The sequence below is a fragment of the Oryx dammah genome, unplaced genomic scaffold, assembly GCF_014754425.2.
Source record: "Oryx dammah isolate SB20612 unplaced genomic scaffold, SCBI_Odam_1.1 HiC_scaffold_15, whole genome shotgun sequence".
Classification (NCBI taxonomy): domain Eukaryota; kingdom Metazoa; phylum Chordata; class Mammalia; order Artiodactyla; family Bovidae; genus Oryx; species Oryx dammah.
In genome coordinates this window covers 41,395,120-41,410,802 of record NW_024070199.1, presented here as the reverse complement: position 1 = coordinate 41,410,802, position 15,683 = coordinate 41,395,120, and the positions used below count along the sequence as shown (strand labels likewise).

At 53.9% G+C, this 15,683-nt stretch overlaps 1 protein-coding gene across 4 annotated transcripts in view; it reads left to right on the top strand.

Moving 5' to 3' along the window:
• NRXN2 (neurexin 2) overlaps positions 1 to 15,683 on the top strand; it is a 99,943-nt gene that overhangs the window by 4,788 nt on the left and 79,472 nt on the right. For 3 of the 4 annotated variants that reach the window (XM_040256160.1, XM_040256159.1, XM_040256158.1), the window contains exons 2-4: positions 8,318 to 8,335; positions 13,262 to 13,291; positions 15,469 to 15,540. In XM_040256160.1, the coding sequence (XP_040112094.1) occupies positions 8,318 to 8,335; positions 13,262 to 13,291; positions 15,469 to 15,540 (120 nt within the window). Of the gene's footprint in view, positions 1 to 8,317; positions 8,336 to 13,261; positions 13,292 to 15,468; positions 15,541 to 15,683 lie in introns of those variants that run through there. The other variant, XM_040256155.1, reaches the window with a different exon arrangement.

Sequence of the window (15,683 nt, the reverse complement as noted above, 5' to 3'; positions counted from 1 at the left end):
ATAAGCTAATTCATATAAAATGCTTAGAATAGTGCCCAGCACATAGAAAGTGTTGAGAAATAACAACAAGCAAACAGCATGCTCTATGCAGCAAGATGCAGTGGGGCAGTGTAGCTTAGTGACAGTGAAGCTCTGTCTCCTGAGGGTCAGATCTGGGTTTAAATCTGACTTCTCTATTCATTAGGCCTGTGAGTCACATGAATACCTAACCTTCAGACTGGTTTTTCCTGACCTGCAAAATGGGAACAAGCATGGTTATCTCACAAGTTTCTTGTGGGAATTAAACAAGTGGTGTAAAATGAAGTGAAAGTCACACAGTTTTGTCTGACTTTTCACGATTCCATGGACTGTAGCCTGCTCGGCCCCTCTGTCCATGGGATTCTCCAGGAAAGAGTACTGGAGTAGGTTGCCATTTCCTTCTCCAGGGATCTTCTCAACCCAGGGATTGAACCTGGGTCTCCTGCATTGCAGGCAGATTGTTTACCAACTGAACCACCAGGGAAGCCTAGTGGTATAAATTATAGTATTATTATAAACAGAGTACTCTTGGGATTTTGAAGAAGGGGAGAGTTTACAAGTAGTGTGTGCATACGTGCTCAGTCTGACTCTTTGCAACCCCATGTGGTATAGCCCACCAGGCTTCTCTGTCCATGGAACTTTCCAGGCAAGAAATACTGGAGTGGGTTTTCATTTCCTTCTCCAGGGAATCTTCCTGACCCAGAGACAGAACCCACATCTCTTGGGTCTCCTACATTGGCAGTTGGATTCTTTACCATTTGCACCACCTGGGAAGCCAAGTTGGGGGATTAGTAATAAAAGACATACTATTTAAGACTGGTCTTGAATGTTGATCAGTAAACTTGGTTTACTGACCTCCTTGGCTGCAAGGAGGTCCCGCCAAGCAAAGGAGCTAGTAAGAACAACGGTGTAGAAGGGGGAAGCGCACATCATGGCCATACAGGGGCACCAAGGAGTGAAGGGAAGACTGAGATCTAAAGTGGGAGAAGCAGCTCGAGGCCAAGTCTTGGGGTTGTTTCTTGTTTGTCTGTTTTCCCCCACCTCACAGCTTGCAGGATCTTAGGTCTCTGACCAGGAGTCAAACCCAGGCCCCCCGAGCAGTGAAAGCACCGAGTCCTAACCACTGAACCACCAGAAAATTCCCCAGGTTTTGACTTAAATCATTCAGCTAATGTGTATTGGATGCTGTGTGTAGAGTCTTGGTAAATGGAGCCACAAAATACTTTTGAGCAGGTGTGTGAATAAGAATGGTGTTTTGGAAGCTGGGAGCGAAGGGTAAAATGCAGTATGGAGGGCAGAGTCATGCGGTGGAGGAATCAGTGGGAGAAAGTTCAGGAAAGAGACACTGACGCCCTGAACCTCGGCTGTCTTGAGGAGCGGCGAGGAAGGGTGGTGGCAGCCGTGGCGGCAGCAGCAGTGCGGCTGAGAGCCGTGGCGGTGACTGAAGCATGGCACTCTGCCTTTCCCACGTGGACAGGCAGAGGTGGTGAGGTTTCCGGTTTGCTTTGTTAGAAGGATGGTGGTGGGGGTGACAGGGGAGGGGAAAGTTGGGAGAGGGAGCAGGTTTGAGCCACAGATCACAGCCCTGTCTTGCTGTTCCTGGACAGAGGTGTCCTGGCAGTCGGAAATGAGAGACCAGAGTTTTGAGTTGAAGGTGGGGCTGCAAGTGGAGGCCTGGGAGCCGCGTGTGTGGAGCGTGTACTGGAAACTTTAGGGTCAGATGAAGTGGCCAAGGAGGAGGTGAAGAGACGTCAGGGGGCTCATTTGGGAGGAGGAGGGAAAGCAGTGGCCGCAGACACTGGGAGGGAGCAGTTAGAACAGAAGGGGAATCAGATCACAGTCAAGGGAGGAGAGAGCAGGGCCTCACAGCTAGTGGGCGTCTGCTGGTCTGCTGGGTGTGTTGAAGGCGTGACCGCCCCGTGAGATTAAGAGCTGGGATCTGAACCTGAACTGACTCTGGGGGCTCCCACCTTCTCCACGCTGTCTTTGAAAAGGAGATGCGGTCAGTCAGCTGTGGCGTGGACGGCCTGCGTTTGGTTTATTGGAGGTGCTTTGGGTCGGTGTTTCATCCGAAACCAGTAACCACCCCGGATTCCTTGGGATACAGCTTCTTCTTGCAGCCAGTGTGTGAATCTTTTTCGGCCGGCTGTTCTGCCACTGAGAGAGGGCAGTGGAAACCAATCGGTAAACTCTCAGCCTTCCGGAGCCCTCAGGGAGGAACTCCTCCTGAAAAGGGGGGCATTATCCCATTAAAATACGCAACTTACCACCATTTACAACATTTCAGATGGAAATCTTTAAAAAATATGTTGCACACCTCCCTGCCTGCCTAAGCACATTTGGAAGGTGATTTAGCCTTTTTCCGGAAGACTCAGGCTGTCGTGATTCCCCCTGGACTGTCACTCAGTGCTTCCTTTGTTGAGGTATGTCCCTGCCTGAAATGATGCCAGACTGCTGTACTTTTGTGTTCTTATGTTGGCTTTTTCTAGTTTTTCCACCTCCGCCCTTTGGAGGAGTTGTCAGGTGGCAACCCTTCACCCCCACCCCCGCTCTCTGTTTGTGAATTTGGAAATCAGCATTCCCAGCGTGTTAGAATTGTGTGTCACTAACAGAGAGCGGATTCTGGGTTGGGTGTGAGAGGCTCCCCTATGAGAAAATAACAGTTTTTAATGTATAACCGTTATCATGTCGGTTGTGGCTGCTCAGCACTGTTTCTTTTCTTTGGTTCTGGTCTTCATCACTGTCCTTGATAATGAATCTGCCAGAATCCTGAATTCATGTTAGCCAAGACAATACCATTTATGCCCTCTGGGGAGGCAGTCAAGACCTGTGTGTATGAAAGTTGAGTAAATGAGGTCACATATGTGGAATCACTCTGTCAGCTCTAGCATCTAATACCTGTGATCCTGACAGCTTCTGCTGTTGGAGACAGCTCCAGGCAGAAAGCGATGGACAGCTGAGAGAGCTGGCTGGGGAGCGACTGCTGTAAGATCCCAGAGATGAGGTAGGTGTTCCCAAGGAGAGCCTCCTAGGGTGGAATGGTTAAGAGCACGGGCTGCTGGGCTTAATCTTGGGTTTGCGAACTGCTGGCTGTGTGAACCTGGACAAGTTGCTGAATCGCGTTGATTTTCAATGTTCTACTCTGTGAAATGGAGGTCATGTGTTGTTGTGAGGACTAAATAAGTGAATACATGGAAATATGATGTCACTGACTCAATGGACATGAGTTTGAGCAAACTCCAGGAGATAGGGAAGGACAGGGAAGCTTGACATGCTGCAGTCCCTGGGGTCGCAAAGAGTCAGACACAACTTATCTGAACAACAACAAATGGAAACCCTTAGGTCTTCCCTGGTGGCTCAGATGGTAAAAAATTTGCCTGTAATGCAGGAGACTGGGGTTCAGTCCCTGACCCTGGAAGATCCCCTAGAGAAGGGAATGGCTACCCACTCTGGTATTCTTGAATGCCTGGAAAATTCCATCGATAGAGGAGCCTGGCGGGCTACAGTCCGTGGAGTCGCAAAGACGTGAACATGACTGATTGATTAACACTTTCACTTTACGATGTGCCAGGCACTATTCTAAGTGATCAATAAATGCTACTATGATTATTAACCCTCGTGGTCTAAGAGAAGGCTTCAAGGAGGAGGTAGAACTTGGCTAGATCTTGAAGGATGGCTGAGTGAGATTTGTGGAGGTAAAGGAAAGGCTAGGGCTTTATCGCCAGGAAAACGGCCTAAGTGCAGAGTCTAGAGGATGTGAGTTGAGTGTATCAGACCAAGATGGTTGTGGTTTATTATTGTTTTTAAACTACCTATTTATTTGGCTGTGCTGGGTCTTACTTGCAGCATGCGGGATCTAGTTCCCTAACTAGGAATGGAACCCAGGCATTGGAAGTGCCGCATCTTAGCTGCTGGCTGGGCCACCAGGGAAGTCCCTGGTTGTGCTTTATGGGAAATAATATCGGAACTGTAGATTAAAACCAGCTTCTAGAAATCTTGACTTGCAGGCCCAGAATGCAGCCTATCAGAACTTTTAAAGCCAGACAAATTTGGTTCAGATTTTGATTCTGCCCCTCTGCCCAGCAGTGTGGCCTTGGGAAAATTTCTTCCATTTTCTGAGCCTTGGTCTCCCCATCTCTCTGAGGGAGTAATAGTATCTATTGATGAAGTATTAACAGTAGGGAAATGGTGCACAGAAAGAGTCAGGCTCACTCAAAGTGCTGAGTAAGTGAGGAGTGTTCACTTTTAACTTTTTATTCATTCAACAAACACAGGCTTGCCTTTTTCTGAGCCAGGAACTGTGTGAGCAGCTGGATACACAGAGATGAATGAGACATTGTCCTTGCTCTTGGGGATCTCACAGTCCAGCCAGGAAGCAGACATGGAAACACAATCGCAATAGAGATCCAAAGTGAAATAACAACCCAAGGTACATCTTGAGAACTGGCACAAAAGCGGGATGGATGGCTAGGAGATCAGCTCAGAACACAGACCCACGTAGACTGACCTAGTCTGGAAGCAGGAGTTGACTTCTCAGGCAGCTGAGGGAATAGTACCTATAGACACATGGCATATTAGGGAAACGTGGAGTGGCTGGAGCCTGGATTGTTGCAAGGAGGGGAGGTTGGAGGGAGGCGTGGTAAAACCTCAAATGGACTTTCTCAAGAAAATTGGACTGAGACTTCCATGGTGGTCCAGTAGCTAAGACTCTGCCCTCCCAACTAGGTAGCTGGTGTTTGATCCCTGGTCAGGGAACTAGATCCCGCATGCCACAACTAAGAGCTTGTGTGGCGCAACTAAAGATCCTGCATGCTGCCACAAAGATTCTGCACACTGCAACAAAATTCTTGCGTGCTGCAACTGAGATCCGGCACAACCCCCCAAAAACAACCCAAAGAAAAACAAAAAAAGACTGGACTTGGACTTCCCTGGTGGTCCAGAGGTTAAGAATCCGTCTTGCAGTGCAGGGGGTGCAGATTCAATTCGTGGTCCGGGAAGATCCCACATGCCGTGGAGCAACTAAGACCATCTGCCATGACTACTGAGCCTGAGCGCCTGAAGCCCGTGCTCCACAACAAGAGAAACCACTGCAGTGAGAAGCCTGCTCACTGCGACAGAATAGCCCTTCCTGTGATGAAAAGTAGCCCCTGCCACGACTGGAGAAAGTCTGGGCGCAGCAACGAAGACCCAGTGCAGCTAAAAATAAAAATAAAAAAAGATTGGACTTGATCTTGTAGGTCCTGGGAAGCCTTGAAGAGTTCTAAGCAGAGTCATGACTTGGTTGGACCACTTTGGTGGTGCTTGGACTGTGAATTACAGGGTAAAAAGACTGCCGTAGGGGGAGATCCTTTAAGAGTGTTCTGAGAAGAGGGTCTGAGGAGGGCCTGGCCTTGGGCTGTGCTGATGGTGATCGAGGGATGGAAAGGGTTTCAAGGAGTCAAGCTGAGCTTTTAGAGTTTTAGAAGCTGGAATTGGTAGGACCTGGTGATTGGTATACCAAAAAAAAAAAAGATCAAGGCTGCTTTCTGGGTGCCTGATTTGATCAGGGAAGGCCAGCAGGAGGAGGGGGCCATCGTGGACAGGACACTCAGCCTGTGAGCCACTTGGGTCACGCATCTCTGTAGGCAGGTCAGGAGCACAGAAGAGGTTTGTACCTGAGCCACTGAGAAGTTCTGCCCATGTGCGTGTGTGTGCATGTGTGTTGATCACGATGGTACTTAGTAAGGTGTGTCTGGTACATGTACCAAGAGAGCCAGGCAGGGTTTGGGTGGGGGAACCAACTGGCAGGAGACTAAGGCAGGAACCCGGGTGAGGGGTGAGTGTGGGGGCTCTGATGACCAAGGAGTGCAATGGGCAGAGGCAGAGGTGATTCTGTGCTCCTGGGCAAGTGTCTTTTTCTGTGCAAAGGAAGGAGATAACATACCAAGCTTGTGAGGGTTGCGCGGAAGCTGGTGTGTGATGGCACACAATGTGTGACTGACTCATGGCATCTCTGGAGTGTGGCAGCATGTGGGGCATATACTCCATAAGAAGTGTTGGTTGAGGCACTTCCCTGGCAGTCCAGTGGTTAAGACCCTGGCTTCCAGTGCAGGGGACATGCGTTCAATCCCTGGTCTGGGAACTAGGATCTCACATGCCACTCAGTGCAGCTGAAAAATAAAATTAAAAAAAAAGAAGCATTTGTTGAAAGCAGTGCCTTTGCTGAAGGCAGGGAAATTGGCACTTTGTCGCAGAGGGTGGAGATGTTGAGCATGGCTTGAGCAGGGGCTGGATGTCAGGAATTGAGTGATTGCTGAGCGCACGGCCGTGGGTGCAGGACTGGCCTGCAGGGAAAAGGCCAGGGCTACAAATACAGGTTTGGGAGTCCCTCAGCCATAAAAGTGAGCTCTCATGGAGGAGGGTGAGAGAAGAGAGAGGAGTGGAGGGCATGGGGCTGAGCCTGGAGGGGCCCATGATGGCAGGTGAGGGGCACAGGTGAATCAACAGAAAGCGAAGTACAGCCAGAAGAAGAGGCCAGCGAGTCCCCAGGTGCCTCGCTAGGAAGCACAGGGGACAGGGGACTTGTGCAGGCAGCAAGCTAAACTTGGTCGTTCGACCTTCCTGAGTGTAGCACGACCCACCTTTGTGGCAGGTGGGAATAGGGTTTGCAATCCCCGCCATGTTGGATTATCCAGAAACCCCGAGCCTGCTTGTTTGTGCAGGAGCTGAAGAGAGAGTGTGCTGACCGGCCAAGGCCCCAGCACATGGGGGCCGAAGTGATCCCAGACACAGGGCTGCTCATGAGAGCCCAAGGGTTTTCCTGGGGGCCCCTTCCTAGCCAGCTCCCCTCCCCACCATAAATGTCCCGTGATTCAGTTTATTTAAGCAAGTCATTGTATACATGGCTATTGCGGGATGCGGCTGCCAGGTAAAAGAAGCCCTGGGTTGTAGAGAAGTGTGTGTGCAACACATGTAGATACGTACAGGCTTGTGTGTGGGGGTTTGAAAATGGGAGATGATAGATCATAGACAAAAAAGGGAGCTGTGTTCCTCACAGGGGGTGGAATTGGGTGAGTCTCCAGCCCCTGGAGGGAGTGGGGGTTGGTGTGCAGCTCATATTATGTATTAGATCACAGCACAGGTATTGATTCTGCATGGAGCCTGTGTGTGTACTGTGGGGGCAGGTATAAGATGTGACAAATGATAGTGTGTGCTTCTGGAGTTTACCTAACCCCCTGAGAGCGGATGAGACAATAACACAAAGTGTGTGCATGCGGGCATGAATGTGTCCTGAACAGCTGTTTGCCTGTGCATGTGTGTATCCTGGGGTCCACTTACACATGTGTGCATGTGTGTGAGCCCAGCCTTCTTGAGCTTAGTTGAAGGAATCGCCTCTCGGCTCCCTCCCTTCCTCCCTTCCCTCTTGACCTACGTGGTGAGCCCGAGGGACAGGCTCAGGCAGGCCCCTAAGCGGTGAGGGCTGACTGCCCAAAGGCTGTGGCATGACAGAGGGGTGGGTTCAGCCTGGCCCCCCAAAATTTGACCCCCTTCTACCACTGAAGTAGCCCATCCAGCCTGGGGGCACTTTGTCTCAGCCAGCTGTTGAAAAGTCATTTATCCCAGAATCGCAGAACCAGAGCCAGAAGGGGCCTCAGAGGGGCCCTAGTCCACCCATCTCCACTCTGGAGAGGCACTGGAGGCTCAGAGAGGCTGAGTGACTGGGATGGGAGTCGTGCAGCAGTTTGCGACAGAAGCTGTGTACTAACCCCCCAACCCTAAGGCTGGTGATGGGAAGCACGGTTGGGTCTGAGTGTGCAAAGGTCTCAGGTGTGAGTTGTGTGAGAGATTATACAGGTCTCTGCATCACTATGTGCCTATGTGTGTCAGTGTGTCAGTGAGGGTGAGCCCTGCGTGAGCGTGTCCCCATCTGTCTCTGAGACACGGTGGCGTGCAGGGAGGAGCGTGCTGGGGGAGGCTGGGCGCCTGACTGCCGCTCCTGGCCTGGCCTCTGATTCTCCACGTGACCTTGAACAGTTGCCTCTCTGTCCTGGGCCTCAGTTTCCTAAAATGTGACTTAGGCTCAGGTCCCCTTGGGCTGTGTGACCCTATGTGTGAGGTGCCGACTCAGGGAACAGCTTGGTCTCTCATCCCCCAGGGGCCTTCCAGATTGGGTGACTTGTGTCCAGGCCTGGGCGGGCTAGAAGACCTTAAACCCACCTCCCATCACTCCGCATGGAGCCCTGTCCTTGGTACCCGCGTTAACGGCCCTCTCTCTCTCTCTCTCTTTGCCTCCCCTTTCCTGAACCTCGCTGGCCTATAGAGGAGCACCCCATGGAAGGTGAGTGACGCCTCTCGGTCGCTGGGAGTGGTGGATCACTTGCTGGGGGTCCTGGCGGCCCCCTCCCCTGCCCATGTGGGGGGGCCCAGGGAATGATGTCCTCTTGGCTGCCTTGGCCCCCCCCACTCACCTGTCCCCTCTTTCTGGTCTGCTGGGGAGAACTGCCTGGCAGGGCCAGTCCTTCCACTGCCTGTCCTCAGCACTTCTGCCCACCGGCCTGTCTTCCTCCCTGGGAGGAGACCAGACTGGGAGTGGAGCTGGAGGGGTGGGGCTGAAGATTCACAAGTGTCCAGAAATGACTGAGAAGATATGTTTTTGCTCAGCCCAGGGGAGGAAGCGTAGAAGGGCCATACTGCCAGGGCCTGGGGCTGGTGTTCGGGTAGAATTTGCTCCGGGGTCTGAAGAGTGCAGGCCAGGGGTAGCGGGTCAGGTCCCTGGGTCAGGGTGTGTGCACTGGGTGGCCGTTTCTCCTCTTTGACACACTTGCAGTCCCCTGTCCCCTGGGCTGGCATGAGTAGGTAGGGTGGTCTGCTTCTTCCTTCAGCCCAGGCCCAGGAAAGGGCACTGAGCGTGCCTCGCTTCAGGGTCTCTCTGTGCATTCTTTCCCTGTCTTCTGCTTCATTTGCCTTTTCTCTCTCTGGTATTTGTCTCTGCCTCTCTTTTTCTCCAGGGCTCTGTTCCTGGACTTCTTTCTCTGTTTCTGTCCTTCCCCGGGCTCCCTCTGGGTTCCTGTCATTCTCTGAACCTTCTCCTCTCACTGTGCTTTTCCATGTTTCTTTTCCTTCTTCGAGGTGGACCAGATCAGGGAGAAAAAACTGGGTTGGATGGTCCAGGCTTGAAGGCAGGGCTGCAGTGGAGCTCACATGGCCCCCACAGGAGGGCAGGCAGGGGGCTGGGAGGGAGAGAGGATCCCGGTCACCAAACCTGTTCCATACTTTCTTCCTGGAGCAGCGGGACTGGGAAGCATGTGGGCAGCCCACCCTGCCCTGGATGCAGGAGTCTGGGGCAGAAAGGCAAGGGGGGCTTGGCTGAGTGTGGGGCTAAAATTCCTTTTCCCTCGTGGTGTCCACGTTTGGCTCGTCTCTCTTCCCAATGTCCCTTCTCCTGGAGTGTCCTCAGGTACCCTGATCCCTGTAGGCAGGCACCCACGTGCGCGTGCGTGTGTGTCTGTGAACCTGCGTGCACACGTTTATGCAGCTCTGTTGCATCTGTGTGCACGTCTGTACACGTACACTTGTGTACACGTCTGAGTGTGTGCGGAGCTGTGTGCCTCTCCAGCGTCCTGCCTTCTGTGGCCCGTGTCTCTGGAGCCTCTGTAGAAGTGTCTGCATCTGTGTCTGCATCTGTCCTGTCTGGGTCTGTCTCTCCGTGTGTCAGTGTTTACCTCTTGTGTGTGTGTGTGTGTGTGTGTGTGTGTGTGTGTAAGAGAGAGAGAGTATGCGCGTCTGTGTGGACACAGCCTTCTGAGGGCTGGAGATAAGATTTAGTGCTGATGTGACTTTTACTTGCTCTTGATGTCATGTCTCCTCCGGAACAAAGGGAGAGATGCAAGAGGAAGAGGGGGAAAGGGTGGAGGAGAAAGCCTGTGGAGAGGGGGCAGACAGACCAGAGGAAGGAGGGGGGGCAGGTAGAGGTGGGAAGAGGAAGCAGGCAGCGCAGGGAGGGGCAGAAAGGGGAGAAGCTTGCCAGGGAGCAGCCAGGCCACGAGAAGCAGCCGGAGGGCTGGTAGGGGAGGAGCAGTGGCCTGGAGCTGGAGCGGAGAAAACGGAACAGTTCTCCAAACAAGTAGACTAGGGGTCCGAGAGAGGAGCTGGGGTGCGGGGACAGTGGGGACTGAGCCCCCTGAGCTGTCTCCTGGGGACACCATGGTGGCCTGCTGGTCTGGATGAGGCCTTGCCTGTCAGTGGTTGGGCAGCGGTGTGTGTCTGTGGCTCTGTGTGTGTGTGTGTATGTATGTGTGTGTATACACACGCAGGGATGTGATGCATCTGTGTGTCTCTGTGGCGTGGCTGCTTGTGTGTCTTCCAGTCTTGTCCCCCGTAGCCCTCTTTCTTCTTTCAATGCTGGTCCTCCCTGGGGTTTTGGTAGGAGAGTGAGGGGGTGCAGCTAAGAGTGGGGCAGTAGGTCTGCCAGGTGGTGGTTTCATGGGGGTGGACTGGGGGACTCCTCGGTGGCACTATGGTCTGGACTCTGTGGGTCCCCCTTCAGATTTCTGAGTCCTCCGTGCCTTCGCCCCCTTTTCCGGTCCTTGGACCCTGTGGCTCAGGCCTAGCTTTCTCCCAGGAACCCAGCCATCCTGCTCCCCAGGCTCTTGTCAAGTATCTCCTTTTGAGGATCCTGGTAACCCTGGCTCCTTTCCCTCTAGCCTTTTGTAGCAGGGAGAGGAGACCCAGAAGCAGCCAGACAAAGTGCCCTAGGAAAGGACCCTTAGTAATGCCATCCGTCACTTGCCAGCTCTTCTTCAGGGGCAGGCGGAGGGGCTGATGCCACAGGTGGAAGCAGGGAGGGGTGTAAGGAGGAGGGCCAGGGCCTGGGGAGAGCAGAGAATTCAGGCTGAGTGGGGAGGCAGGCTTTAGGGAGGGCACCCTCGGGCCAGGCTGGCCTGAGCTGCGGGTTGATGGGTAGACGACGGGGCAGGGAATCGGCCTCCCCTTCCCCAAGATGGCTGGTGCTGTCACGCCTGAGGGAACCGAGCAGCTGGTTGCCGTGGTGACAGAGGAGAGTGCCGCATGCTAATGAGGCTGGCGGGGAGCCGGGCAGTGCAAGGGTCTGCAAGGCGGAGAAGCCGCTGCCCCCAGCAGTGGTGCTGGTGCGGGCCTGTGGGGACAGAAACGGGGTTCACAGGGCACTCGGCTCTTGGGCCTGGAAGACCAGGATGAGGGGCTAGGGCCCCGGGTCTGGGTCCTGCAAGTAGGGGGTTTGGAAGATGATAGTTTTGGGGGAAACAGTTGATGGGGGCATTCGGAGCAAGGAATGAGACTCGGTCCAAATACTTGGGTTCCCTCCAGTTTTGCGGTTGAAACCTGTGTCTCCCCAAGAGCTCTTCTGTCCAGAGGCAGCCCTCAGCAGCTGTGCTCCCCTCCCCAAGCTGGCCTCGGACCCAGAGGTGGGGAGAGACTAGAAGGCGGCAGCAGGAACCATTTGCCCATCTTGCTCAGGGCCCAGGCCCTTGGCCCTCCGCCATGCCCTTCTGGCCTTTTTGCTGTCTTTCTTTCTGGAACCCAGGCATCCTGACCCTCAGCCTTGCTTCAGAGACAGCTGGGGCACTTTCCCCTATCTTCTGTCCTGATCCTGCCTTTCTGCCTCCAGGGCCCACATCTCATGATCTCAGCCCCTGGGGTGGTTTCCAAGGGTGATGCGGTGCTGCAAGGCCGTTCCTTCCTCACTGTCTTGGCCAGACCCCACGGGTGCAGGGGTGGGGAGGTGAGGGCGGAGGTTGATGGGACTGACTGGTTGCCTAGGGGAGCCCCGGGCTCTCAGCTCAGCTGTGGGCTTGGTGCTGCTAGCCTCTCTGAAGGGGAGTTTTTCTTGACTGGTGCCTTTCAGGGACTCGGGTACTGGTCGAGTGGATCAGAGTCTCTCCCTCCAAGGCCGAGGGAGCCCCCAAATCAGAGCTGACAAGGCTGTGTCAAGGGAACAAGGCAACTCTGAAAAAAATCCCAACTAATCTTGCTCTCAGTCTTAGATGTAGAGCTGGTGTTTCCCATTTCTAAAATTCAGCTCTTGGGGCACCTCGGAGGGGACCTGGCTGGAGAAAGAGGATCCGTAGAATAGGTTTTGTTTTTTTCATAAAATAGTTTTGAGTGAGGTGTGTTGGCCTCTCAGGGAGCTCCCTCCTGGGGGTCCTGGCTGACCTCTTCTGTCTTTGCTGTCAGAGGGTGCTGGCCTAGCCTCCCAGGCATCCCCATGGAAGGTCCCAGACCCGCATTCTTTCTTTATTTAATTTTTTGGCCATGCCCCAGGGCATGTGGGATTTTAGTTTCCTGACTACCTGGGGCCCCCTGCAGCAGAAGTGTGGTGTTTTAGCCACTGGACCACCAGAGAAGTCCCAAGACCCCCTTCTTGATCCAGCATGGCCCTAGATTCTGCTTCCTCCTACCTGCTGCTGCTCTTTGTCCTCCTGAGCTCCAGTTTTCTCGCAGAACCCGGGGTGTGCAAGGTCCCTGCTACCCATTCCAAGGCTGTGGGGGGTGCAGCTTGGGCAATGGGGCCTGGATAGAGGCTTTTCCACAGCCTCCTTTGGTGGGAGAGGCTGTCCTGGCCCAGGTTCCTCGTGCCCCAGTCCTTCTATCTCTGCCAGGCTCGTGGGATGGGGTGGAGGGTGGAGATCCCGCTTGCTAGCTCAATCCCATGCTAACAGGACACTCTCTCTCTCTCCAGGTGGCTTTGATTTTTGTGTCGTGTTTTATTTTCTCCTTCATCTGAATCGTTTTTCTCGTTGACTGTTTTTTTTTCTCTCCGCCTCTCGGAAGAAAAAAAAAAAGAAAAAAAGAAAAAGGAAAAAGCAGCCCTCCCAGCCTCATGCTTCTCCTCCTTTTCCTTTTTTTTTTTCGGCAAGAAGAAAAAAAAAGAAACCAAACTCTCCTCTCCCCGTGCAGTAACTCCCTGCCCCCTCCTTCCTCTGGTTCTGCCTGTACCCGGTCCCCCTTTCCGGTGCCCCCTTCTCTCTCTCTCTCTCCCCCTCTCGTGCCCTCCACCTTCTATTTCGGCATCGGGGCCCCTCCCCTCAGCTCTGGGCTGGGGGCTTTCCCCGATGTCTGTCACAAGTTAAAAGGGTTTTTAAATTGTGGCAGCAAAAGCTTTTTTCTCCCCTCTCTCTGGCTGATTTTGATGACTCGTGTTTTCTTTGTTTCTTTCCCCTTTTCTTTCTTTTTTTCTTCTTTTTTTTTTTTTCTCCTCTTTCTTTCTCTCCTTCCCCTTTCCAAGGTCCGGCTCACCTGACGTTAAACAGCGAAGGTATGGTTTGAAGTTCTGGTTTGGTTTGGATTGGATGGCCCCCAACCTGCGCCTGGATTTTTCTGGCTCCGCCCCCTCCCCACCCCTCCCCCTCCCCCACCTGCCCCGCCTCCTTCCTGCCTTCCTACCCTCTTCCTCTGCCATATCTTTATTTTATTGGGTGCTGGGGCAGGGGGTGGGGGGGGGGCTGGTCCCGGTGTGTGCTCTCCCCTCCCCTAACTCCCCCGACTCACTCCATCCGCCCTCATCCCACCTTGGTTTCTGACATCAAGAGATGTTTGAACTCCTGCCGTTGTCTCCAGTCACCTTTTTTGCGTTTTCCTGATAGTGTATCTTGCTTTTTTTTTTTTTTTCCTTTCTCATGGTGGTGTTTTATTTCCTTCCACTCATTCTGATCATTCTTTCTCTTCTGTGAACCCAAATACAAAGAGAAAAGCATGGGCTGGAGGAAGAGGATTTTAGGCAGCCTCATTCCCCTCACCCTGCTGCTGTGGGATGCCCCCTTTCCACAGCTTCCCCGTGCCGCCCCACCCCAGCCCATACACCCTCGCCGGTGACTTGAGGATGTCTCCTGACCCTGTTTGACAGATGAGGGCATTTAAGCCCAGAGAGATGAAGTGACTTGCTAGTGATTACACAGCCTTTAATTGGTGGTACCGTTGGGACTGCTCAGCTATTTTTAGCCTCCCTTCGACCAAGTCCTTACCGTCTTTAAAAGCCCTGGTGTTCAGCAAACCTGGAGACAGAGCCCAGGAGTCCTGACCATGATCCCCCAGCTCTGACCTTCCTGTCACTGACTCCCTCCCAGACCCTCAGGCACTGCTCCCCTGCCCAGGGTGGTTCTCTGTCGGGGCTCACCTTCCAGAGAGATGGGGTGACGGCCTTAGCCTGTAAGCAGGAGAGGCCTACAGGATGCAGGCTGAGCTGTGGGGAGAGATTGAGACTTGGAATGTGATGGATTTAGGCCTGGGGTGGTAGAGACCTGGAATTCGTGCAGGGATGTGAAATTATGGCAAGAAATGTGTGAAAGGAGGAAGTCCCGAGTGGGTAGTCGGGGCCTGGCTGGTAGATTCACATCCTTCTTGCCTCTCAGTGCCTGGTTCTGGAGATGCCGGCTATGGCTTACCATTGTCATAGATGAAGGCCTGAAGGATCCCTAAAGCCCCCACCCCACCCCCACCCCACCCCCAAAAGGCCACAGCTCAGGCATTATTCTAGCTTTAGTTCTGGGGGTTGGGGTTGGAGTCAGGGCCCAGACAGGGACTTTTAAACTCCATCCTTGAGTTCCCCTCAAGAACCATCTCCTAGGGGCTGGTGGTAGCTGTGGTGCCTGGGAGTCACTGGTCGGGGTGGGTAGAGAGCTCAAGGCAGCCTGGGGCCCAGAGGTGGTGACATGTGCCTGCAGGGACTTTGGAGAGGAGGCCCAGGATCAGGGGACTAGGCAGCGGGGAGCGAGATGTCCTCCCTGAGAAAGGCCTTCCTGCTCCCACATTGAGCTCGGCCTGGCAGGACCTGCTGGTGTGCACAGCCCTGCTGAGGGCACCATGCAAGGACCAGGAGCCAAGGGAGCGTGACCCCGCCCCTGGAAAGCCCCTCAGTCTCACTGGCCAAGAAGTGGACGAAGGCAACCTTGAGAGCACACACGGTAGTAAATGAACGGGTGTAGAGGGAGAACCAGGCTTGCCTTGAATATGGCAGAGAACAGAAGAGGAGTTTGGTGTGGGAACAGAGGCGGTTTTGGAAGAGGGGTTGCTGTGTCAAGCTATTGCATGAGTGGAAGAGCAGGAACCTGGCCCAGCAGATCGGGGTCGAGAGTGGCCGTGGATGTTCAGGGCCCCCAGGACCAGAGGGCTGTCCCATTGGCAGGCTGTCGGGCAGAAGGGGCTCCTCAACCAGCAATGAGGCCTCTGCTCCTCCATTCTAATCTCCCTAGCCCTGGGCAAGGGGTGGAATCAGTGGCTGAGTCTGATGGGGTTCGTGGGGCTGGTGTTCTTGGTTTGTCAACCAGCTCCTTGCCCAGAGGCCCTGAAGCAAATGAGTATCCAGAGCACACTCCCACCCCCACTGTACCTCCAGGCAGGTGCTCTGCCCTGGAAAGGGCCCTCTATCACCTCAAGGCTGGGGTGGGACTGCCTGGCTAGCCCCCTGTGCCTGACTCCCCAATTTTGCTTCTCCAGTAGGGTCCTTACTGTTCTCCGAGGGGGGGGCCGGGAGAGGAGGAGCCGGCGATGTGCACCAGTCGTCAAAAGGTCAGTGACCCCACGGTCCCCAGAGAGCCCAGCCCTTACCACCCCCGCAGGCCAACTTCACTTCCTGGAGGGCAGCAGAGTCAACAGAGGCCTCGAGCCTTCTACTGGCTCTGAGGTCTACCCCGCACTCGTAGTACCTGCCC